The sequence below is a fragment of the Amblyomma americanum genome, chromosome 3 (genome assembly GCF_052857255.1).
Source record: "Amblyomma americanum isolate KBUSLIRL-KWMA chromosome 3, ASM5285725v1, whole genome shotgun sequence".
Lineage (NCBI taxonomy): Eukaryota > Metazoa > Arthropoda > Arachnida > Ixodida > Ixodidae > Amblyomma > Amblyomma americanum.
The window spans coordinates 39,139,718-39,164,401 of NC_135499.1; the positions used below are offsets into that span (position 1 = coordinate 39,139,718).

At 46.7% G+C, this 24,684-nt stretch overlaps 2 protein-coding genes across 6 annotated transcripts in view; one reads left to right on the plus strand and one right to left on the minus strand.

The window, feature by feature from the left end:
* LOC144124535 (FUN14 domain-containing protein 1-like) overlaps window positions 1-18,083 on the plus strand; it is a 42,879-nt gene extending 24,796 nt beyond the window's left edge. For 2 of the 3 annotated variants that reach the window (XM_077657280.1, XM_077657278.1), the window contains exons 5-6: window positions 2,971-3,147; window positions 15,410-18,083. In XM_077657280.1, the coding sequence (XP_077513406.1) occupies window positions 2,971-3,147; window positions 15,410-15,490 (258 nt within the window). In that variant the 3' untranslated portion in view covers window positions 15,491-18,083. The remainder of the gene's footprint in view (window positions 1-2,970; window positions 3,148-15,409) is intronic. The other variant, XM_077657279.1, reaches the window with a different exon arrangement.
* A 3,743-nt stretch (window positions 18,084-21,826) lies between these two features.
* The window catches only part of LOC144124530 (very long-chain specific acyl-CoA dehydrogenase, mitochondrial-like), a 94,143-nt gene continuing 91,285 nt past the window's right edge, over window positions 21,827-24,684 (minus strand). For 2 of the 3 annotated variants that reach the window (XM_077657270.1, XM_077657272.1), the window contains exon 13: window positions 21,827-24,487. In XM_077657270.1, coding sequence (XP_077513396.1) covers window positions 24,350-24,487 — 138 coding nt within the window. In that variant the 3' untranslated portion in view covers window positions 21,827-24,349. The remainder of the gene's footprint in view (window positions 24,488-24,684) is intronic. The other variant, XM_077657271.1, reaches the window with a different exon arrangement.

A 24,684-nucleotide genomic window follows, 5' to 3' on the forward strand; every position in this document is an offset into this window, starting at 1 on the left:
ACATTTTTAAAACCTCCAGCTTCCGCGCCTGGCAGCAACCAGCGGTGCTGGTCTTTTCTGTGCCAACTCCCCCCACCCCAGAGAATTCCGGCGCACATTGGCAGCCAGCGGAGGAGCATCGACATATCATCATACAAAAAGGGACGAGACGAGAGGGAAAGGTGCAAAGACGCGGAAATTCTAATTTTGACTGCAGTAACTTGGCATCCACAAGACACATTAAAAAAAATTTTTGCTAGAGGATATTTGTGAAGCGGCACCTTTTAACATCCTAAACATACCGCAGCTTTATTGAGAGCCTCCCCTTTCAGAGCCCCTTTAACCCTTTCACTGTTAGGTTTATTTGAGAGTGACACACCCCCAGTGTCGGGTTTTTTTCTACAATATCAGGGACCGAACACAGTGGTTTATTCCGTAACTAATACCCATATCAGTTTTTCAATTTCGAAAACGCGGTTACCCTCGGCGCTGTGGCCCAACAAACTTTGGCTACTTCAACGAGTTACCAAGCAAGCTTCTCAGAAGCACGCGTATTTTGGCATGATGTAGCTAGCGAAATTTGTTGGGCTGCAGTGTTATCGAGGGTAACCGCATTTTCAAAATTCTCAAAACTGGTTTGGATATTACTTACTGTGGGCTAAACACCTCTGAATAATTAGGAGCATAACGGTAATAGTTAACTATTTAATATTAGTTAACGGACCTGGTAATTAGCATGTCTTAGCTTTACTCTGATCAATGCTGTGCCGAAAAAAGCGCTCGTCTAACTCAAAAAGCCTACTTTTAAAAATTGCAGAAAGTCTTAGGTGAAACATCCTGTATATATATGCTGGGTGTCCCAGCTAACTTGAGCCTAGGGTTAAAAAACAAATAATTAGAGGCAGGCAAGTGAAACCAGTTGCATATTAGTGACAGCCTTCTTGCACACCACAGGCAATTTTTTGTTTCACAATTAACAAATGGTTTAGTTAATTTTAATTATCTAAATTAATAAATATTTACTTGAGACAACAAATTGCATTTGAAGAGTTGTCGAGCACCTTCAGAAACCCCCATTCCATAATTTACGATAAGGAAACCCTCACATGCGTCTTTTTTTCCCAGCTCCAAAGAAAGCCCGCGAAATACAAAATAAACCACGTGACTAACGCACTTGTGTGCCATGATCGTGCTGCTCTCAAGCGTGGTTCGAGCAAATGAAATCACCTGCAGCCTTGACTCGACGGCCCCGCTCGAGCGGCAGGCTGATATGTTGGCGGTGGTTTCTCGTGTGCGTCAGCCAATGGCACAGATGACGGTGTGAGTTGCCGTCACCAACATATTGAAAGGCAAAGGCGGGCTAGTTGGTGGTTAACAGGGGAGTGCATATTGCAACCGCGAAAAACGACGAGGGACGAAGAGGGATCTGCGTTGTGTCTCGTGCATTCTTCTCTTCGTCCCTCGTCGTTTTTCGCGGTTGCAATATGCACTCCCCAGTTAACCAACATATTGGCCTGCCGCTGTTGCGGGGCCATCGAGTCAAGGCTGCAGGTGATTTCGTTTACTCAAACCACACTTGAGAGCAGCACGATCTTGGCGTACAAATGCATTAGTCACGTGGTTTATTTTGTATTTCCTGGGCTTTCTTTGGAGCTGGGAGAAAAAGACTCACGTGAGGACTTCCTTATCGTAAATGATGGAATCGGGGTTTCTGAAGGTGCTCGACAACTTTTCAAATGCAATTTGTTGTCTAAAGTCAATATTTATTATTTAGATAATTAAACTTAATTAAACTGTTAATTAATTGCAAAACAAAAAATTGCCTGTAGTGCGCAAGATGGCTGTTACCAATATGCAACTGATTTCACTCGCCTGCCTCTAATAATTTATTTTTTAACCTTTGGCTCAAGTTAGCTGGGACACCTGGTATATATACACACACCTGGGCAGGTCGTCCACGACCCAATGGGCAGGTGGGCAGCCTGCCACAAAGCAGGCTTCAGACAGACAAGGAGACACACAACAACTAAATTCGGGGAATGCCCACTATAAGTGCTATCACTCTAAAAAGCGTCCAGAAAGTTACGAGACAACAGATGGCAGCACCACCCTTCCGAATGTTTGAATGATGATTGCAAGCATATGGTTGTTTGCACTCACCGACACATCCACTTCTTTCAAGAGTTGCGCACTGGGAACTAGCGCAGAGCAACCCCCCCCCCCCCCCCCCCCCCCTCCCACTCAAAGAGACAAGTGGCCGCGGTCGCTCCGCGCACCTCGGCTAACAAAGAAAACTCAGCGTGAGATGAAAGTTAAAGCTTCTAGAAAAATAAGAGAGATGGCAGGACTGCCCAATGCATGCCAGCTTTGCATTCTGGTCCGCATTTTTGAACGCAGATAGGAGAGCTTATGGGTGCATCAGTAACACTCAAAGGGGTAACTTGTAGCACTCCATTCAAGCAGACGTATCTTTCCCATGAGGACAAGTGTGTTGACTCACTGCTCTGCTCGTTTTAATGAAGCCTTGTGGAGCAGGAGCAGCTGCGTTAGGAGTAAGCTGGGGCATGGTAGAGGAGAGATGAGCTGAAGCCCCCATGTCGCCATGTGTAACTGACACCTCTCCAGTATTACGAGCAGCACGAGTGGGCCTTCGGCACATGGTTTAGTTTTCCTCTGTCTTTCCTGCATTTAAGTATCAAGTCTAGCCGCAACCCTCAGGCTTGTTTTACAAAGGTGTATTGATGGCACACTTCATCCTTGCCCAACAACTTCCTGCAAAGACCAGAATCCACTGTCCTTGTGCAATATCTGGTTGCACATGGTGCTTAAAAGCGGCATAGATGCCGTGCTAAGGCTGCCCTTTTCATGTGCAGGCATAGGGGTTGGTGGAATTTACTTTGCACTCATGACAAAGAGCTCAAAATCTTTCTTCCCTTTCACCGTGAGTCGTGGAGGGGATGCGATGACAGCGCTGTGACTCCACTGGTGCAGATTGCGCAGCACCAGGGCTATGTGAAGGTGAACTGGTCACGGCTCAACAAGGATCTCCAGCAGGCACAGAATGAGCTGGCGCGGCGCACGGACGGCAAGCTTCCCCGACTCCTCGAGGAGGTGAGGCGCCAAGCGGCCGGGGTGTCTCTGACGCCCAGGAGAACGTTCCTTACCAAGGTATGGGGCGCAAGGAGGGAGAACAGGAGGAGGCCTCGCAGGCTGACTTTCCCTCGCGCTTGGCCCTCTGTTGCCTGGCCACACAGCCTGTGACACTGTGCTCTCTTCTACCCTGTGCCAGATTGCAGGCTGCCTGCCACAGCTGCAAGGAAATTTCTCTTAGACAACTTGTGTCACGCATCAATTCTTAATGCTAGGTGTGCCTAGCAGGAGAGTGCCTGCTCTAAAACGTTAAGCAAAAGATTCTTTCGAATAGTTTGAAAACTTGCGAGACTGTAGGCAAAAATTATAGGAAATAGTTAAACAAAGCTTTGTCTATGTATGTGGGTAGCTTTCATCAGTTAGCATGTTCCCACGTCACAGGAACGGCAAAGGTAGACAAGCGACACATAGCACACACCACCAACTGATTTGAGAGGGAAGTATTGCAGCGCATGCTCACTTGCCGTGGTGTTACCCTATATGCCTAGGAAAAAAAATTCTAGCATTCAGCAATGAATGCATGCCAGACTTACTTGCATAGTGGCCGATAATTGTTACAGGTTGACCCCCTAAATTTGGTTACAAAAAAAAAAGTTAGGCTGTGGATTAGCTCAGCTAATCCAGGGTGTACAAAGCGAAAGCTGTCGGCATTCATTGTGTTCTTTGGAGTTGGCGTGGACAACGTTCTAGACTCGGATGATTTTGAGGAAAGGAAGGGCGCATAACTGGCTCCCTGGGTCAGTGGACGCCTTAGTTGCACTTTGAGGTAGGTACGTGGTGGTGGTGAGATATATGGGCTGCTTGCATTAGCGCTGACAACGTTGTGGCAGACACGTGGCACTGCAGCAATATGCCATAGCATTCATTGGGTGACCAACCTTTAATTTCACTGCCAGGGCTACTGATGCCAAGCCACGTCTACTTGCCCGATACACCACAGCTTTTGCCCTCTAACCAGGTTGAGCAGTAGTTCAATCACAGCTAATTTTTGTGTGCGGAAGATCTAATACCTTCGTATCGCGGTGGAATTTACACACCTGGAGGGGAAATAGAAGTTACCTCATTTTGTGGTACTTAAACACTGCATCTATGGATACAAAAAGTTCAAATCTGAGTTGCCTTGTAGCTGGTGAGCCCACTTAACATCACAAGTTGGAACTGAGAAATTCTTGACATCCAATTTCCTCAACAATAAATGTGTATTATACTGCTGAGTCAACATAGCCAGCCAAAGAATCAATTTCTTCTGATAATGAAGATTGGATGGAGTCGCCCTCGGTGTCCATTCAGGGCAACTGGCACAGGTCATAAGGTACTGGAGCTGCAGCGGTGCCGAAAGATTGTACTTGTGTCGCACTTGCACACTCATTACAAATGCACGCCTTGATTGTGATGTACTTGCCTGAGGGGAGGGGAAATGCATGTATGCCTTCCTTTCGCCAAACGTTTGTACCATCGTTGATGCGGGAATGACAGTAATCCTCATAGAGCTTGGGTGTTGCTACTGCACACGAAAAAGTAATCTTGCTGCTTTCGCCAATATGTGATGCACTTTTCAACGGCATTGCACATAACATGACAGCCGCTGCCAAGAAGAGTCGCTGACACTTGTGGCGGACTGGCTTACCAGGAGGCTGAGCCAGCTGAGCCTGTGAGATCAGTTACATTTATCGAGGCCAAAAGGACTGTGCCAAGTATCATTTCCAAGTTTGGTTCAGGCATTGTCAGGGCAGGCAGCACTGCAAAGTATCCCACATGTGTCTGGCACTGTGTGCCTATCGCTGTAATGGCCTTATCTAAAAATCTTTTGTGTGGTTATCTCGGAAAGAAATGCGTAATGCTGGTAGCAACTGCCATACTTTGTGAACACTCTAAGGCAGCAGGAACTTTCCCTTCCTCCTCTACATTTGTAGCTTGGCTTGCGCCGCAATTTGTGCCTTGGTCAATCCCTTAGCTTGTTTTGAGCAATTTTGGAAGCACAAGTTCACCTTATGTACGAGTAAATACAGTAATTTGGGCATAAGGTTGTTGGGAGTGCAGCTTAGGATGTGTACTCATGCACACACTCTAGAGGGCTGCAGTGATTTAAATTTTAGGGGTGCGAAATTTTCAAATAGTTTGCGAATAGTGTTTGTTATTCGATTCGCATCACGTTTTTGCTCGGCAGAGTGCTCAAAGCTTCCTAATATGTATTACTAATTTTCGCATTAACGTCAACTCGCGGTCAACCATCGCTGCATTTCTGAACGGTGCTTTCTGTAGTTAGCTCTCACACTTGTCAAATGATTTAACTTGTTGAATCGACTGCCAGAACACTGCAAAAGCACATGTGCAGCAATGCTACAGCCTTAAGCCTCGCTCACACTCTCAGGGAAAAGCAGAATGCACTCCGCATACCGTCTCCTATACCAACCTATTTTTCTCTCAGGAACCGGCTGCTTTGCAATTCCACAGAATGGGTCTGGGACCCATTTTTCCCATGCCGCAGCTGAGAACAGCCAATAGGAGGTGGTCGCTCGTGGACGGTGGTGGAGCATGAGATCTCCTGGTCTACATTCTGTGGCACTGCTGTGTCGGGGTAGCTTGCTTGGGCTAAGGGCGTGAAGAGTAAAGTTGGAGAGCCGGTTCGAGAGAGGGCTGAGGGGGGGATGAGGTAGAAACTCCTCCTGCCTAGCCTACGCTGCTGTGCCAGCTGAGCACGAGTATAGTGCAGCGGGAACACGCAAGGAGCATGGATGGCGCTGGTGTGTGTGCAGTGCGTTGACGGCAGTTGGAAAACGATGTGCAAGCAACAATGACCTATGAATGCACCTGCGAAGCGAACGGGCTATCGTTTTCTATAACCTGGCACACACATAAGCGCAGTTTGCAGAGGATAGTGGAACAAGCGAAGCTGCGGCATGCGTGTGGTCTTGCAGTTGTTTTGCGGCGATTGCTTTCACCCTACTCAATTTTCGGCTATTAGAATCTAGACACTGTGCGTTTTATCCCGTAGTGGATAGGAAAGCGGGCGACAGAAACGAAGTCCTCGGGCCAGCCCATGCAGATGTATCGCGTGTAAAGCGGCCCCTGCAGTTTCGTTTTCGTGCCTTTTGGTTTGCAACAGCATGTATGGACTCATCGCAGGGCTTGCATTGCAGTGAAACCAATATGTGAGGGCTAAGCGAGCTACACCCCGTTGAAATCGCTGCGTTTCGGGTAGCATTTGCAGTTAGCACTTCGCCTGCAGGCACACAAGGGAGTGCAAAAGGTACTGTCTTACGCACGTTGTAGCCCAAGCTGCCGCTTTTTTTCTGTGTAGCGACCTGCCCTGTTGCGTTTTGACAGCAGTTTGCTACGCTGTGCTCCTGTTATAACCTTTACATCAGCCTGTTGTAAGGATATCTGGCCACACTACAATGCTTCATGGCAACACTCAGTTAACCCACTTGTCATGTAAGCTCTGAAGGCAAAGCTATTATAGTAGACCTTTTTTCACTGAATGCAGTTGTGTTATCATACAAATTGTATCCACGTTATTAAATAAATATACCAATGTTTATTGCTATTACTACTACTACCTACAAGCTAGCCTACCCCCCCCCCCCTTCCAATAATGCCTGAAAGACCTTATGGATGCTCAATTACGACAATGACAAGTAAGACAAAATATATGCCTAATACCTGTGGCATTTTTATTGTTTTGGCGTTAGGAGCCCCACCGTGAAGAAAAAGAGTCTGGCTTCCAGTGTAGTGTTGTGTACTCAGCGCCAGCTGCCAAGCTAGGCTGGTGGAGAGAGGGAATGCCCCTCTCTACTTGTAGGGAGGGAAGGCCAAAAGGTGGCTGCCACAGGAAGAACCCAAATATGAAACCTGCGTCGCTTTGGGATGTTAAACCCTATAAACCCAAACCAAACTTGTAGGGGAGAGGACGAGGAGAGACAAGAAGGTGGCTAGCATGGATGGAAGGGAGGTTCTGACGCGGGCAGAGGGATGCGCAACCAGGGTACACAGCCAGTGTATGCAAAAGACATTAGCCAATTTGGAATCATTGGGCCCATCGTGGACGTGCCAATTGAAGAAGGACTCAGCAAAAATGAAAATGACTAAGAGTGACCTTTATTGAGCAAATTGCGCAGACAAGGGAAGGGAAGGCAAAAGAGGGGCTCGTTGTGACATACATGACGCAAGCCAACAGTCACCGAAACCAAGGAGCGTAGGGGATGTTTTTTTTTAAATTTGTGGTTGATTATTTTTTAATGATAATTGATGAGAAAGCAGAAGAAAAAATAACCACATGCTGCCGGTAGGATTCAAACTCACGACCTCAGAAATTTATGTACTGAACTACGGCAGCGGCTGTCCAATCTTCTGCTTTCAAGGGTATTTATATATAGTGTAATCGAACCTTGAGAGTGTTCAAGCGCCATCCTCGTCCATAGTGGCAGACAAAGTCGGGGGCCCTTGTTAGCCTTAGTTCTGGCAGTCTTGATGTCATAGGCAGCATAGGAGGGTTCTCTCACACAGTTTCCGCCCTCACCGTTCGATCCCGTTCCTACATATGTGCATTAGGCATGTGCAAATATTCGATAATTTCAAGTATTCAATCTAATAGCATAGTGTTCGATATTTGCTTCGACCCAAATGTTGGGTATTCGAAATCTCGAAGTTTTCATCTCGCGCGAATAGTGTTTCTGGAACGCTTGCCCGTCTATATGTAGTTTCGGTTTTAGCTACAGATGGAAGAAAAACAGGGCAAGTCGACACATTATCACAGAAAATCCTACGTTCTGGCAGTCCTCGATCCCCAGAAAAATACGGTAGTTGCAGCTACGTGTACTGTCCAATGGTTTGACACTCCCGTTCCTTTTCAAGAAAGCCACGCAAGAGATTGTGTGGTAGGGCCGATGCGAAGATAAACACGCAGCCCTGTCGCTCCATTACCGCGCTGTTCGCACGCTTTGGAGGCTTCACCGCAAAAAGCAACTTCACCCAGTCACATGACAAGTCACGACTACTGAAAGCGAGCGACCACTCTCGGCATATTACCCATGGTCAACTAATTGAGTGGCTGCATGGGAGCTCGAAATCATCGATTTGTACTTATGTAAACTAGCGAGGGCGCCTTTTGTGTGCATAATGCTAAACCGGCCCAGCTTTCTGCGCACCCATGGAGAATTACTGCCTTTAAACCAAGCATCGAGGAGGCTGCGAACCTAATGCATGACAGCCGAGTGCTAACAGAATGAAATTATCGCAACTATCTACAACTCTCGTTTTTTCTTGCGATTATGACTACTTGCACGTCGATGAAAATGAAGCATTGTGATGCTCAGTCCATTGCATCATCATCAGTGGTGTCAGAGTTGCCATTACTTCGATCACGTGACTCCGATAGTTGGTGGTACAAGTGCTGTTCTGAGGGTTCTGAAGTAAGTACATCGGTCTAGACATCGTGTTGTCAACCCAAGACCTTCTTGTATTTTTCATTGTTCCATCCCAGCCTCTTTTCTTTCGACGCAGCAGTCCCATCGAAGTGACGTCGACACAACCGACAAAGAAGTGGCAAGTTGGTGCACCGAATCACGTGCACCGAACATGGGTCTCTGGCATTGCTAGCATCTCTAGCTCGTCTAGTTCAGCCGCTCAGTGTTTGACGTTTGGGCTTGACCACTGGTTTGACCCTTTTCGCCATGGCCAGTGCGTCTACAAAAAGTAATCCGATATGGAACTACTTCATGAAAATTGCCTCTGGCAATGAGGCTCGCTGTTTGAAACTCAAGGCCATTTTGAAGACGCCAATGGGGACGACAACAACATTGCAAATGCACTTGAAAAGGCAGCCCCCAACTTCTTGAAGGTCTACCAGGATGACCGTCAAGCACGCTAAAGCGCAGCCGTCTTAAAAAAGGTGAGCCAACCGAGTGTTCAGCAGCTGTCAGTAGCTGAAAGTTAGTACCAAAGACGAAGGCAGCGGCATCAAAAGCACAACAAATGACGAAGATGATCGGCCGATTTATTGCGCGCAATATGCACCCTTACTGTATCGTTGAGGAGCCTGGCCTTCTTGACATGATGAAGCTTGCGATGCCTGATTATGCAGTGCCGCTACGAATTACTTTTTCAAGGGTCATCGTTCCCGACCTCTATGCATCCAAAAATGAAGAGGTAAGGAGGAAGCTTATAGAGGACTTCGCAAGCGCAGTGGAGTCCATCTCGATCACAACGGATGGTTGGACATCGTGAGCGAATGATAGCTATGCAAGTTTCACTTGCCATGTGATGGATAAGGCGTTCGTGCAGCATGTGCACGTACTGGCCTGCGCCGAATTGGCGGACACTCACAGTGCCGAGAACCTGGCGGAGTTCATCGGAGCCGTAATAGAGGAGTGGGAGCTTCCAACTGAGGAACGGTGCCGACCTTTGTCATCGCTGACAACGGGAGAAGCTTTGTTTTGGCGGTTGCACAATTGTCGTGGTGGGTGTGCAGTGCTTCAGCCACACGCTTCAGCTGTGTGTCACTGATGCTAAAAAAGATGTCATGAGGCTTGCGCACCTTTGAGCAAACGCGAGGGCAATAGCAGGTCGGTGTAAGCGAAGTGCTAAGACTCAGGCATGCCTTCTTCAAATTCAGAAAAGCATGCTTTTGGACTGTCTTGAAGTGGTGCAGAACGTACCGACACGTTGGAACAGCAAGCATGCCATGGTGGTCAGACTCCTCCTATTACTGCGGAACTCTCAGCATGTGACACGGTTGAAAATCTCTCCACACTGGTGGAAGCTACTAGCAGCAGCAGTAAAGGTCCTGCGGCCACTTGACCATGCCACGACTGAACTCTCTCTTGTGAACTCTTTTTCACAAGTCATCCCACTGCTTGAACGCATTCTCGTGCAGCATTTCGATGATTATGATGCTGCATCAATTGCGTCCAGCCTATTAAAATGCATCAGGTCTAGATTTCCCGACATCAAGATGGCTCGGCTTCCAGAACTGGCCATGATGGCTGACCCAAGGTAGGTACAAGGATGCATGCTATACTGCCGAAGCTGAAAAGAAATGGGCACTTGATCTTCTTGTGAAGGCAGCAGAAGAGACGGTGCTAGTGGATCAGCATGCTAGAGTACCAAGTGGAGACTGTGAATCTCCAAGTCCTACCAGTTTGAATGACTCCGTGTGGTGTGCCTTCAACAAATTTAGTTTTGATGAGAGCCGCCGACCAGGCAATACAGCGGAGAATGAAGTCATTAAGTACTTGAAAAACACCCTTCTATCACGGTCCGAAGACCCTTTGGCATGGTGGAGGACCAAAGGCAGCCACCTCTACCCACCCATAGCACCACATGCATGCAGATATCTTTCAATCCTAGCAACGCAGACCACCAGCGAATAGATGTTTTCAGCTGCAGGACACATTGTGCATTGCCAGAGAGAGCATTTTCACTCAGCATGTTGAACAACTCATGTTCTTGCACGAGAACATTTAAATTGCAGTCTGGAAGTGCAGCACGTCTTTTTTTTATTATTGTTCTCAGTGTTTTTGCTGCAGTATCGTGCAGTTATCTCTGCTATTTCAACTACTGGCTGTATGTAACACCGTTCTGTTATGCTTTTTTTTTCATCACGTTATTACTAATTATAAATCAGGTGATATTTTTATGTGTTAGTATAACTTATTATCAAGCAGGCAAATACTGCATTGTTTTTCCCTTACTTGAGGTGCCTTTATAAAATTTTGAAGTTGAGTTTTATATAAAGTCTCAGTGCAATACGTAATGGCTTTGTGTATTAGGAAATTAAATGGTTTTGAGAATGCCTACTGCGTCATTCAGCCTCTTTAATTGCCAGAAGTACTATTCGAACTATTTGCTTTGAAATTATTCGAAAAAAATCACTACAGTTAAAACTCGATTTAACGAAGTTGAGGGGAGCCATGAATTATTTCGTTAAATCGAGAACTTCGTTAAATTGAATGAGGCATTTCTTGGGCGCATAATTCAGTACATTCGATTACAGTAAAACCTCGTTAAAACGTACCCGCTTAAACAGTACTTTCGTTTTAAAAGTAGTAAAGTCAAGTCCCCGACTGAGCACCCATTGAACATAACGCATTTTGCATCCGCATAAACCGTACCAGCTTATCGCGGTCGTATCGGTTAGCACATACCATTTTCACTTTTCGTCGCACTCGTGCATGACGAATCCACGCCGGTAGCACCGACCCAAAGGACGGTTCGGCTAGCGGCGCAACAATCTTCCCTAAATACCGCCGACGGGACGGCAAGCCACACAGCTAATGACAAATTGGCGCCAAAGTTGGTAATCATACAACTAGCGCAATCTTTGGGGGTCCGTATGGTCATCGTCATGACCCCCCGCGCTACTTTCGAGTGGGTAGCGCCAACACCACGACCGGCGCCGCTAGCGCGTATGAAAAGAAACAACAAAAATTCTTACTCGACAAGAAAGGCCCGAGGGGACTACAAATTTATTTTCCGGCAAAGAAGTCGGTGATCTTTGCCTGCGTGCGCTTTGTGAGCAACGGCCGCACCGATTTCTCGCAGGTCTGAAGTGCGTCCAGCGCGTCCAGCGCGTCTTCCGTCCCCTGGTGTGCGCCGGCAAAATGTCGCAGCAGATCGAGAGCATCCATCACCTGACCTGGTGTCGGCACGGGAGCTTCAGCACCTGCAGGGTCGTCGGCAGCGTCTTCAGCCGTCACTCCCTCCACGCTTCCTACAAGCCGCAACATATCGGCATCAGTCAAAACTTCCGTTGTGACTGCGTTTGCGTCGGCGTTCACGTAGTCTGAGAAACTTATGCCTGTGGGCACTTCATCCACTGAGCGAAGGTGTTCCCAGGCATCTTCATCCTCGTGCACGGCGCTCGTGCAGTCCGGACCAGCTTCGGCAGTTTCAGGGCCTAGTGTACCGAAACCGGCAGTCCTGAAGCAGTTGACAATTATCGACGGCCTCAATGCTCTCCAAGCCGCCGCCACCATCTCAACCGCCATAAAAATATCTATTTTCGTCTCGCGCTTCAGCTCCAGGTTGAGGAGAACTCTGTCGACGACTCGACGCTTGTATGCGCACTTCACGCTATTAATTATCCCTTGATCCAAGGGCTGAACCACGGACGTTGCGTTTGGGGGGAAGTAGCGGAGCTCCACGCTGGTCAGCTCGACCTCTGCAACGTAGTGGGCCGTGCAGTTATCCAGCAACAGGCACACTTTCCTTTTCTGGCGACACATGTCGCTGTCAAATTCCTTCAGCCATGTAGCGAAAATGGCACGTGACATCCACGCCTTTGAATTGGCAACGTACTTCACAGGAAGCTTTTTGGTGCCTTTAAAACAGCGCGGCCTCGCACTCTTTCCGATGACAAGCGGGTCTCGTTTGTCGGTGCCGTCCGTGTTGACGCACAGCAAAAGAGTCAGCCTTTGTTTGCTGTGTTTGCCGCCGTGGCACGCCTGCCCCTTCAGGGCGAGTGTTTTTTTAGGCAGCATTTGGTAGAATAGACCGCTCTCGTCGGCGTTGTAGACGTCGCTGGGGGCATATTTTCCCAGAATGTCGGGCACGTTTTCAGACTGCCAGTCGCCGACTACAGCCATGCTTACGCTGCTCGCTTCACCGCTAAGCACTTTCCCGACGATGCCGCGTCGTTCTTTGAAGCGCGACAGCCAGCCGGGACTTGCCTTGAACTCATTGTCGCCCAGCAAGCACGCGAAAGAGCGAGCTTTTTGTTGGAGCAGGTCTCCACTCACGGGAATACTATTCTTCGCCCGCAAAACCATAAACCAGGCGAAGAGGGCCTCTTCCATTTTGCTTTGAGGAGTGGTCTTCAGCGTTTTTTTGCGCGAGAGATTCCCCGACGAAGTGGCGCGGAGGATGTCATCTTTCCCTTTCAATATTGTGGAGAGAGTACTCGCTGGAATGCCATGTGATGCAGCACGTCACATTTCTTCTGTCCACTTGTCACAGCACGAATTATGTCCGCTTTCTCGTCCAGGGTAAGCCTTTTTCGTTTCTTGCAGGGCTCCATCTGCTAGTCAGGAGGGTTAGCGGCGCGCTTGCTCGCACACACCGCGTCCGCGTTCACGATAGCAAGGCTAGACTGATGGAGGCCTAGCAAGCTGAGCTTGACAAAGACGTGCGTTCAAAGGCACGGGGAAATCCGCACAAGAGCGAAGACAGAGCACAACACACAAACACACACAAAAAAAACATGGATGGATGGATACGGCTGAACCCTTTACATCGGGCGGTGGCTCAAGCCACCTAGCCATGTCTTGTGAAATTTTACTCCTGTCTTGCTTTTAGCCACCAATCAGATAACCTTCGCTTGGTTACTTCTAACCTCTTAAAATCCACTTTCCCTTCACTATCCCTAAACCCCAATGCCTTGGGTAAGTCAGCCCCGCTGCCTTCCACTGTAGGGTGAAGCCCTTTACAGAAAAGTATCAAGTGTTCAGCCGTTTCCTCCTCCTCTCCGCACGCAATGCACAAAGTGTCTATCTCCTGGTACCTGACTCTATACGTCTTAGTCCGCAAAACTCCAGTCCTGGCCTCAAACAACAAAGAACTTCCCCTACAATTATCATAGATATTTTCTTTGACAATTTCCTGTTTAAAGGTCCGGTATGTTTCTAGTGCCGATTTCGTCAGCATCCCTGTTTTCCACAAAGCTCTCTCTGTTCCTTTAACCTTTTTCTTAACCGATAATTGCTGATTTGCCCCCTTACTGCTGTCCAGATATTTGCTTGTCAATTTTCTAGTTCGCTTTCTCCATTTCGTGTCAACATTCTTTATATACAGGTATCTGAAAACTTTCCTAGCCCACCGCTTTTCCTCCATCCTTCTCAATCGTTCCTCAAATGCTATCTTACACGCGAACTGCAACAGCGCCATCTATGAAATGTGGCACGAAACTTTTTTACTGCTGGCGCCATCTCGTGAGCTCGACTCAAAATTAAAACTCGTTTTGCGCCGCGCAGTTTGAAAAAAGCGACGGGGTGAAGATGCTCCGCGCTGTTACCGCTGACTCCCAATCAATAAATTTTGGGGTGCTGTCTACAAAATAGACCAAAAATTAACACTTTTTCACCTTTATTTCTCGAAAAAAGGTTCGTTAAATCGGGACAGATCACGGAATCGGTTTCGTTATATCGGGTTAGTCAAAGCATTGAACCCTATGGGCGTCTGAGAGGGAATTAGGATACCTTCGTTAAATCGAGATTTTCGTTAAATCGAGTTTTGACTGTATTCACTTTGAATTCGCTTCGAAGCAAAAAACCACTGTTTACACATGCCTAATGTACAGTACTCACGGATTGAAATAGGACATTCGGAGCGCAAGCCAAGAAGTGCCACGCAGGCATGTGGTAAACCACAGGGCGGCTCGTTGGCAACTGGAAGGAACAATTCTGCTTTGTAGATGTTCTCCCCCTCGCGCCATACCACAATGCACCACCTTGGTTCCATGAGCATCTACGGGCGGCGCTCCATGAAGCGACGGCCACGCGCTCCGAATGTCCTATTTCAATCCGTGAGTACTGTACATTCATGGGACCACAGAGGCTTAAGATATCTACATGTATTTAGAAAAAATGCTGACAGGTCGAACTTTTGCTCGTATCTGAAGGGGAGATAGGTATTAGAGAAGCAATTGAAAGCAAGGAGAAGACCTAGAGCTAGTGCACAATTGTTGTCATGTAATGCTAATTAAGCACCCCTGTAATTTTTTCAAACCTGTGTTTTGCTGAATAGTGTTTTTTTATTTAAACTACCTGTATTCATATTGAAAAGTATTCAATTAGAATCACAACGAATTTTCATTTTTTGTATTTGCTTTGAAAACAAAAATATTTGCATACATTTAATTTTAACCACGTTTTTAAACTTCATCTAGTTGTGAGATTGTTGGTTTGCGGCGCAGCTAGGGTATGTATGACCTGTGGGCCATGCAAGCTGTTGGCTGATGGCCCGATTTTTTATATAGCTTTCACTGGCCAGATTTTGGGACATCTTAGTTTAGTCATGAAAACCTTCCAAAATAAGCAGTGGTGAACTTGCGGTACTTTATAGTTTATTGTGTAACGTAAAGAAATTTCGATTGGACAAATATTTTGAGATATGCGGCGTGAGTAAATGATGGTTTACTGCATTCGAGTTGGCATTACCCTCAAGAACCCTGTTTTAGGTGTTAACAAGAGGATTGTGGAAGACTGGCAAAGTTTTCGCTGAACTAAATGCTCCCCCTTAGTTGCACTAAGCTAACCACAACCGTCGTCATCTTTTCCCACCGCAGGCCCAGAAGTTTGTCAAAGACAACGTCTTCCTGGCCACAGGCTTTGCAGGCGGCTTCCTGCTGGGCGTGGCATCCTCCTGAAGCGGGCCCTCCTGATTCCGCAAATCCACCCATGCCCGGTTTCGTGACACTGCTGCGCCACGGCTGCGCACCCACAAGGGCCTTGCCCAGCACCCATGTTAGTTCTGTTCTCCATAGCAGTGCGGCACCATTTTTGTGCACTAGCCTGTGGTAGCAGGTAGCCGCTGCCGCTTTTCACTGCGCTAGGGGGCCAGGCATGCTTCACACTTGGACTGTGGACACCAAATATTTGTCTGCATGTTTTCTTCTTTCAAATGATGCGTTGGACATTGGTATACATGGATCACCGCATGGTATTCACCTGCGGCTGACACGTCGTTTGTCATCATTTCAGCTCTTGAAACATGTTGGGTTAAGTGTTGCGGTGAATTAAAACTACTGTTCATGGTTTTTATTACAGGCTTTTCGTGCCTCATGCGACCTATAAAGGTCAACTACACGTCACAGCCATCGTTCGATTGATGAAACCGAAACTGAAACAGCATCAAAAGAAATTCAATTATAAATTAGTGGTCATAGGTGCATACCACATGGTGATTCATGTATTCTAATGTCTGCTGCATCATTTGAAGGAAAACACTAAACTACAATGAGGTGCCTTTTGTACCTTAACTGGTGGGCCAAGCCTCATGCATCGCCTTGTGTTTGGGTTCCTTTTGTTACGTCCGCAAACAGCAGAGGGCACCTCCTCGTGAAGGACAGACAGATAAGCCAGCTTCTAACGTCACCATTTGCTGGTTGCCGTGACGGTGAGACAGTTGAACATGCACATAACAAAGCTGCTTGGCATTTCCCTTCAAGGGTCGAGCTTGCCTGCTAGTTATGTCTTCTGCATGGACGGAGAAAGTGTTTCGCTGTCACACGTAGGCATACAGTGGCCTGTCGGGCCTTCGTGCCGTGGAATACTACATTGGATAACTGTAATGTGCTGTGCTTATTGTGGCCCTACACTGGCAGCCAGTGCACCGAAACTTATTCAGGCTCTTGGAGCGCAGGCGCTGGGCTGTTGCAGCCAGAAACTGGTGTCTCAACTAGATAAAGTTGCCAGTCATTTGAAAGGCCAGTGGTGAAGTTGGACTGCAAAGCTGCAGTGGTAATTTGAGCAAACTTGTCCCTTATGTTTTCTTACACATCTCACTTGCAGTTGAATATACGCTTAACCTCGTAATGCCCAGCATCTCATATGTGATGCAGAGGGTAAAGATGTGAAGAATTTACATTTCCGGTAACATAACCACGTGAATTGCTAGCATACTTGAAGTAATGGTCTTCTGTAGCATACATATTTATCAAGCCAAGGACAATGTGTAGCTGACAGGCATCCAGGAAGCCTGCTAAAAGATAAATCCTTGTAAAAGCTGACCGTAACAGCAGTATAGCTTAAAATTTATGTGGTCATAATACTGCATTCACAGCTGGCGAAGCAGTTTTGAATTTTGCTCTCGATTTACGGCATGCGCCTGCGTATATGCACATGGTTTTGTGGTCCTTAGACAATCAGAAGTTATTAAAATTATCTCAGTTCTGTTATGAATCTCCAGCATTTCTGCATTCAGGGAGCCATCAGTTCACAACCCACCCTGGAAGTTCACAACTTTTATCCGGCGTTTTCAATGTCTGCACATTGCAGGGTTAAAGGGACACTGAGGACAGCCCTGTCCGCATTTTTTTTTTTTTTTTTCGCGGTGAAACTCAACTTTCTGGTTTTTTGTGGCTTTGTTGACGTTTGTTGAGAAGAGAAGATGTGTTTATACTTGGGAAATATTGCTCGATTCAAGCTCACAACGTTTGGGTAGTCTAGTTTCAGGAGATACGGAGGAAGAAACAGTGTTGTCACAGTTCGCTTGTGACAATGGCTTGTGGCAGCAGTATCTGTATTTCTTGTTTAGCTTCTCTTAGGTATACTCTGTTTCGTATAACAGGTGCAACGCCGTCAAAGCTAGTGCTCGTCTGCACTGCCGACATCCCCGATCGAGAAGTAATGTGTTCCTTGTGGTGAGAGAAAAATGATAAATGCTTTGCCTGCAGGTTTATTACACGATGCATTTGTCATGAGCTTGATTAGATGCGCTCTTATTGCTGATGACATGCTGTCACTTTCTCATGCTTTAGGCCACTCAATCACAATACAAGTGCAGAACTACTTCCGTACCTTTCACAGCGCTGCACCGGATGCATGAAACGGAGGATAGCTTACAAGCACTCCATTTTTAGTGAAAGTAGTTTCTACGTCATTCAACTGTGGCAGCCGGTCGATATAGGCCAATATGGGCTTGTCCTAGTATCCCCTTAATTTGTGCGGCATCTTGTTGTCCCTTATGTGTACCTGTATGGTGAAGACATCTTCATGCAAGCAGGCTGGGCAGTCGTGTATACAGGTGGTGCAGCCCATCTTTCATGCAGTGGGCAGCATGACCAGGATACAGTGTAATGAAGCAAGAAGAGCTTTTTGTTGCTTTCTAGATTTTGTTGGTGTTTGACGCTCTGCTTGTGTAAATTAGAACTGTCAAATGCCCTGCTGCTTGGGGTGCCATTAGCTGACATGTTGAAATAAAGTGGCAATAGGCCTTCCCTTGATTGAGTCATAACCAAGGATATGTGTTGGTGTACCTTGACTGTAAATGAAGTTGATCACTTTTCTCACCTCCATTCATTGATAGCTGTGCATTTTCTGAATTCAGTAGTTTTGCATGTCAGTTTCAGTGTAACAAACTTCATATATGTGCATTATTACCAGCTTCACCAAATCACAGCCGTAATGAATTTTGACTGTTACAGTAATCTCGATGTATAGAACTTCAATGTAACAAAATTCTCTATGTAGCGAAGTATTCCAGTTTTCATAACCTTGCATCCATAAAACACCATGTATCTTTAGCCTCAACATAACAAAGTAGATTTTGGCGCACTTTCACTCTAACGAAATTTCATTGCTGGCTGGAAACGAACGAGAGGAAAAATTGTCAAGAGCACAAACGTTTGGGCTAGTTGGTGCATTTCAATCGTGCACAAAGAAGGACTGGACAACACGAGCGCTTACTTTCAACTAAACATTTATTGACATTAAATACACCTTGCTGCATGACTTAAAACTGACACAACTGCCAACATCAAGTTGCTGCACACAAAAACATTGTTTCCTTTTAAGTCGGCGAAGCAGATGGTGCGCTGGACCCGCTTTTCTAATCAAATGTGCCTCTGTTATCTCTCTAATATCCTGACATCTATGCTTGGCCACTATGTGCTAAAGAAAGGTTTGCATGGTTTCTTATTCTTTTCAGCGCAGTCATGACACTGTTCAGAAAGATTACCATCTCTATAATTGCCTACTTTCCTCCTGTGCTCCAGCAATCTATCATTCAGACATCGGCCAGTTTGACCGATGTACCTAGCGCCACACAATGGAGGAATTTCATATACTACTCCAGAAGCACAATCTACAAAAGGATCTCAGTGCTTGATACCACATGGCTCTTTTGGTTTTTGGAAAGGATTGGTCATTTTTTACTAGTTTTTCCACCTTCTCGGGCGCCGAGAGCACTACTCTGACGTCACTGCGTTTTGCAATCTTCTTTAGGCGATGCGAGGTGTTGTGCAAGTACGGAATGACTACTATCCTATTTCCATTTGCTTCGCTCTGGTTCTTGTCGTTTTTTCTTTGCCGTTTTCAACATACCTTCAGATACAGATACAATAAGGCTGATCAAGTATCCAGCTGACTGGAGGCGCATCACCTGCTTCTGGAAACTATGGCTCATTGAATGGCAACACGACTTTTTTAGAGCACTGTTTAGACATTGCTTAGTGATTTCTCTCTTAACAAGTTTAGAATGAGATGAATGAAACGGTAAGAGAGGTTTGTTAGCCCTTGGATGGTACTCCCCACACATAGATTTCTCGGTGAAAATTAGCTTCAAATCTAAAAACTGTAAAACACCATCTCTTTGAATTTCATGCATCCAAAAAAGGCTAAAAGCTGGTTGACAGCGGCCGGAAAATTCTTGCACCCTTGTAAAATTTAAAAATCATCAACGTATCTAAAAACAGTCACATTGTTAAAAACCTTCAGCCGGTCAGAAACGACTCTGTCACAATGGGCTAAAACTATGTCATTAAGAACAGGGGCGATACAAGAGCCTATACAAACCCCTTGCTTTTGAATGAAAACTTAGGTCATTCCATTCAATGTAAGTTGACCTGAGATAAAATGAAAGCAATTCCAGAAAACTTTCTACGGACAAACCTGCTGCATTCTGAACAGCTGCTCAGTGGCTGGGCTGTGTTGGGAAATCCAGGAGTGGCGAATAAATATTGTTGGCCTGGAGCACTTATGGAAGTGCCGTGAAGCTCGTAGAAGGCCCGACATCACATCCACTAGCTTGCAGCCCTATGCATTGGCCGTCCCGAAATTACATGAAGAAAAGCGACTGCATGCCTGTGCAATCATATGGTAGGAGAGCCCAGCTTTGAAGCTTTTTTTTTTTCAATTTTTATTCAGTACTGTACCGTACTTACACGATTGTCTACCTATTTCTTTTAATTTGAAAATCCGAAACGGGGGGTCGACTGACAATCGAAACCAAAGTATAGTACCATAAATAAAGGCAAGACAAACGAGATATTTGGGATGCTACAGCGTGGTTGTAATTTTGCTTTCTACCCAATAGCATTCGATATTTTGCGCGTTTCTTTTTTAGGAATCTTTTTTTACTTTCAACTGCGCATTCTGCGCTCAAGGGAATGTCGAAAGTTCATGAAAGGGTGCTGTTCCAATCGCGACGGCACCGCCACTCGGAACGGCAGCTTTCCTGGTGAGTGTTGGTAGCTGACGAAAGAGCGCCGCTCACGCATAGCATGGATAGTTTTTCTTTGGCTCTATTTGATGCATTTGACTACTGCCAGCCACGTTTTACCAGTTTTTGATGTGCCTTGTCAATCGTCATTTATGCTCCAAGTCCGGTAACCGTCTGGTTCTCGTCTGCGGCTACATTCAATGTGACTGTCATTCTTTATGGCAAAGTAATGAAGAAATGGGTGACACAGGTGTGGCGGCTGTAGCGAGGCAAAATTTTTAGCTGTTTCACGCCATGTCGTGGTGCAGTAGTTGGCGAAGTGCAGGATTTCATGGGATGACGACGTTAGGATGATGTGCTGTGGGACCGCAGCAGCGATGGCGAAGGCAGTTGCAGTGCTAGTGAGGACGATGGCACAAGTGTGGACGAGTAGTCCAGTGACTATTACGCGAGAGCGTTAAGGAGCTTGTAAGGCGGAAAAGCCGGCATCGTCGCTCTTCGTGATGGCCTTAAGCAGCTGCTTCTTCAACACGCTACGAAATAGGTGCGGAATCCCGCACCTATTTCTCGCCTGTATGGTAATCCACAATAGCATAGTGCATGCCCTGCACTGTATATGCCTCTATGTCCTCCTAATTTCACTAAGTCCTCTGACATACCATTTAATACCTGCTAGTTCCTCGAACAGCACTGCCAGATTAGCCTCACTGGATAAGGTTGTAACGCTAAACGTTCCCAGGTTCAGTTTCCTACAGCGGCCTGCCCGGAGCAAGAGATTCTTAGCACCCTCCGCTGCGTCACAGATCTGACCGCCACCTTGGTCAGTAGCTCCGCAAGTGCTGAGGACCGAGGGTTGTTTTGTAATCATACAGGAGACTGTGGCCAAGTACTACACCAGAATGGCCAGATCCTGTTCTGGTGAGGGAGTGAGTTGTCAACTCTGGTTCCATACCCCAGGCCTGGTTATGCAATTCCATCGACGCACGGAGTTTTTTTTTTTCCAAACCTGGTGGAGAATTGCGTGCTACTGGGACTCGAACCCCAGAACTCTTGCACGTGAGGCGGATGCTCTACCTCTATGCCATCGGTGCATCCCACATATCAGAGCGCAAGTCACTGTAAACTGTAGCTTCAGTAACAGATTGTTCACCAGACATGAATGCTACGCCTAGCCAAGAGAAGTGCCACTACATTTAGCTTTGCAAGCAAAAATAAGATGTAGTTTCTTCAACGGTTGCTGGGTCTTGGCACTGCCCCTGGTTGCAATTGTGGGCAGGGCTTTGAGCAGTGCTGCAGTCATTCCAAAGCAAGTGCAACTTATTGTTTCACTCAACATTAACAAAGTGGAAGTCACTGTAAACTGTCTCCTGTAAACTCTCCAGACATGAATAGCATGTTCGTTACGATGTGAACTATGCCAGAAATTTTTCACTAACTTGCATATGCACCTCATCCCCTTTACCTAACTTGTCAGGACAGTGTACATGTGGGCAGCAATACCTAGTAGTGCCGAGCCAATTTCCCCAGAACAGAACCCGACAAGTAAAAAACGTTCGTTTTTTTATTATTACATTACAGGAAAATGTACAGTAGCTTTGCACACTAACTGTGTGCAAGGCAACTACAGTTTCGTGAACGCCGTTGCAGAGGCCACCATGCTCACCTATGAATGACTCTTCTGCCAGTAATTGTAAACTGGGCACTGCCAAGCACAAACTGTATGCTTTGCACCTGCCCTTGATGTCTGGCGCACAACGCAAACCAAGGATGAAGAAAGAACAGAATGACCGCAGCACTGACAACTGAATCCTACACGTCTCTCTGTGTGCAAGCAGTTCTGAAGCAGCCCAATGGTCTACCCTTGCGACTTACTCTGTTGGGCATGCATGCCTTGTGAATGTGAGCAATGGAAATGAACTAAAATACTTTGGTCATACAAAAAGCCATATTTGGTAGCAACATGGTGAGGTGCACTTGCCCTTTCTCTGAGTCTCCAATGCACACCTCCAACTTTGCTGCGATTTTCAGCAGGATAGTGACCTTGAAAATAAAGCTACAGTAGAGAGAACATCCACCAAACAACGGCCCGAGAGCTGCATTGTGAATGGGGACATACAACTGGGGTATTTGCACCTGTCCTTGCTCACTTCAGGATTACACGCACGGCCCAACTATATGCATGATCTTGACCATTTTTTCAGGGCATTCAGCAGCAGTACAGGTATTCTTGTACAGGTCACTGTTAAAAGTTGTGCTTACACTCAATAAGCTCACATACCTAATAAATGGAGAGATTGAAAGCGAGACTTGCCCAGCATTTATAAATGAGGTAAGCGCTGAAAACAAGCTTTTTGAAACATACCAGAAGTGGCACTTTTTGGGAGGCAGAGTACCTGCACACCGACTGCATGAGAGCAAATTTAAGGTTTTGTTACCACAAATCTCCAGATGGATGAATGTACTGTGCTATATGGCATCAGTGCCAGCGCTTGCACTAGGTAGTTTCGTACCTCCCCAGGTATTATGCTGTAAGCAATGGTCAACCAAGCACTTCCAAACATTTCCCACAGTACGAGCAGCAGTAATGAGCCAGTGAAGGATTTTCAAAACTACATTACAGCTCGACTAGACCTAAATGATATAACTAATGTGAAGCACTGCCATGTGCAAGCACCCACCAGCGTACAGAACATGCACATCCGACAAAGTGACATTTTCGCTCATGCATGTGCTGAGCAAGTGAAACATAATATGTTGCTGCCTTTTTTAATTGCCCGAACAAACCCAAGCCCCCATGGCAAAGGTCAGAACATCAGGAGCGATGGAAGGCTGCTCTGCACAGCTCGCAGCCGGAGATACAGCTTTGGACAGTGGGTTGGGCCCGGGGAATCGCCGAAGCACAAAAGTGCCTGGCCATCCAGAACAGCCCGAGGGTGCCATCGTTGTTCTGCTTCCTCTTTTCCCACTACCCCCCCCCTTTGATTCTCTCGCAAATAAACAAAATTGTTACCTTCTGCAGAAGGAATACTGCCACCCACAATGGCAGCCACAGAGCTTCGGCCCCATGCCCTATCCACAAGGCCTGCTGATATTGGGTGCCAAGGACTGACCACATATTACAATGGCACTGCAGCTTACTAAAGCTGGCTACCTTTGCCTTAAATGACCATTGTCCAGTGTTACAAGGCAACAAATGTATAGCTTTAATCAAGTCTGACATTCCACCAAAAAGGGCCAACTTCAGCACACACACAAAAAGAAACACTGAAATGTCCAGCAAATTATATCGCTGTGAAATTTGGTCTGTTCGCCATGCAATTGTTTGTACTGTGTACACATCACAACAGGCACACGGTGCCCAGTTCTAAGCTCTTGCATGCAGATGCCTTTTGCCGTCAAGGCAACAACTGGCACTTGTATGCCTGCTGTACAATTGCACAAACTCTGTACAGAATGATTCAGCAAGTCTTGAACTGATACACGAGTGTACCGAAGCCCCTGTTGCATGTATCCTTCCCATGGCAGAGCTCCTACCCTACACTGTTCAACTTGCTTTGCACCACTTTGTGCGATTCCACCAGCAACGTTTTTCTGCATCACACTAACACCAAGTGTTTTTCTTTGCACTGTGGACTCCCATTCCATCTACCCGAGACTCGACTGGTGGCACAGCAAGGAAGGGTGCATAGTGCTCATTCAGTATGAAACCAAAACCTCGCACTCAAAGCATAATTAACCCAGAGAGCAGACCTATCTCACAGATGATGCACAATGACCCACAACATGCTGCAATTAAATTTAACCATCAAGTGTTGGCAGACTGTGACCATACCATTTTCTGAGATCCAGGAACAGCCTTGTGCCCTGACCAAACAAAAGACATCTTTTTTTTTTTTTTCACGTCAAATTGCACAGTTTACATTTGCCTATATTACACAATCAAAGACAGGCACATGTATCTCAGTGCCTTGCCTATATTACACAATCAAAGACAGGTACACTTATCTTAGTGCCGCATGCAAAGCGCTTCGTCCAATATTGTGGGGCCTCCCGCACACGATGTTCCTCAGACGCCGAGCGGGTTCAGTGGCACGGCACCACCGGCTTCGCACATGCCTTCGGCCACGGCACGCATGGTGGCAAAGTTGGCCAGCTTCTCAGCTGACCGCAGGGCTCCCAGGTTGGCCTGGACACGTTCGCTCGCCTGCATGCGCCAAGCAGAGCGTTGTGAGTGGCACTTTCGCTCCCCTGGGGTAAAAGACATGCTAACCCTAGCCGGGTCACACCATTCAACTTTCTTCCACCCTCAACTTGGCTTGCCCCCCTTCTTTTGGCAGCCACTCTCAAGGTCTACCAGTTAGTTCCCTCTTACCTATTTGCTTTGAGTCCCGCTGGTGAAGG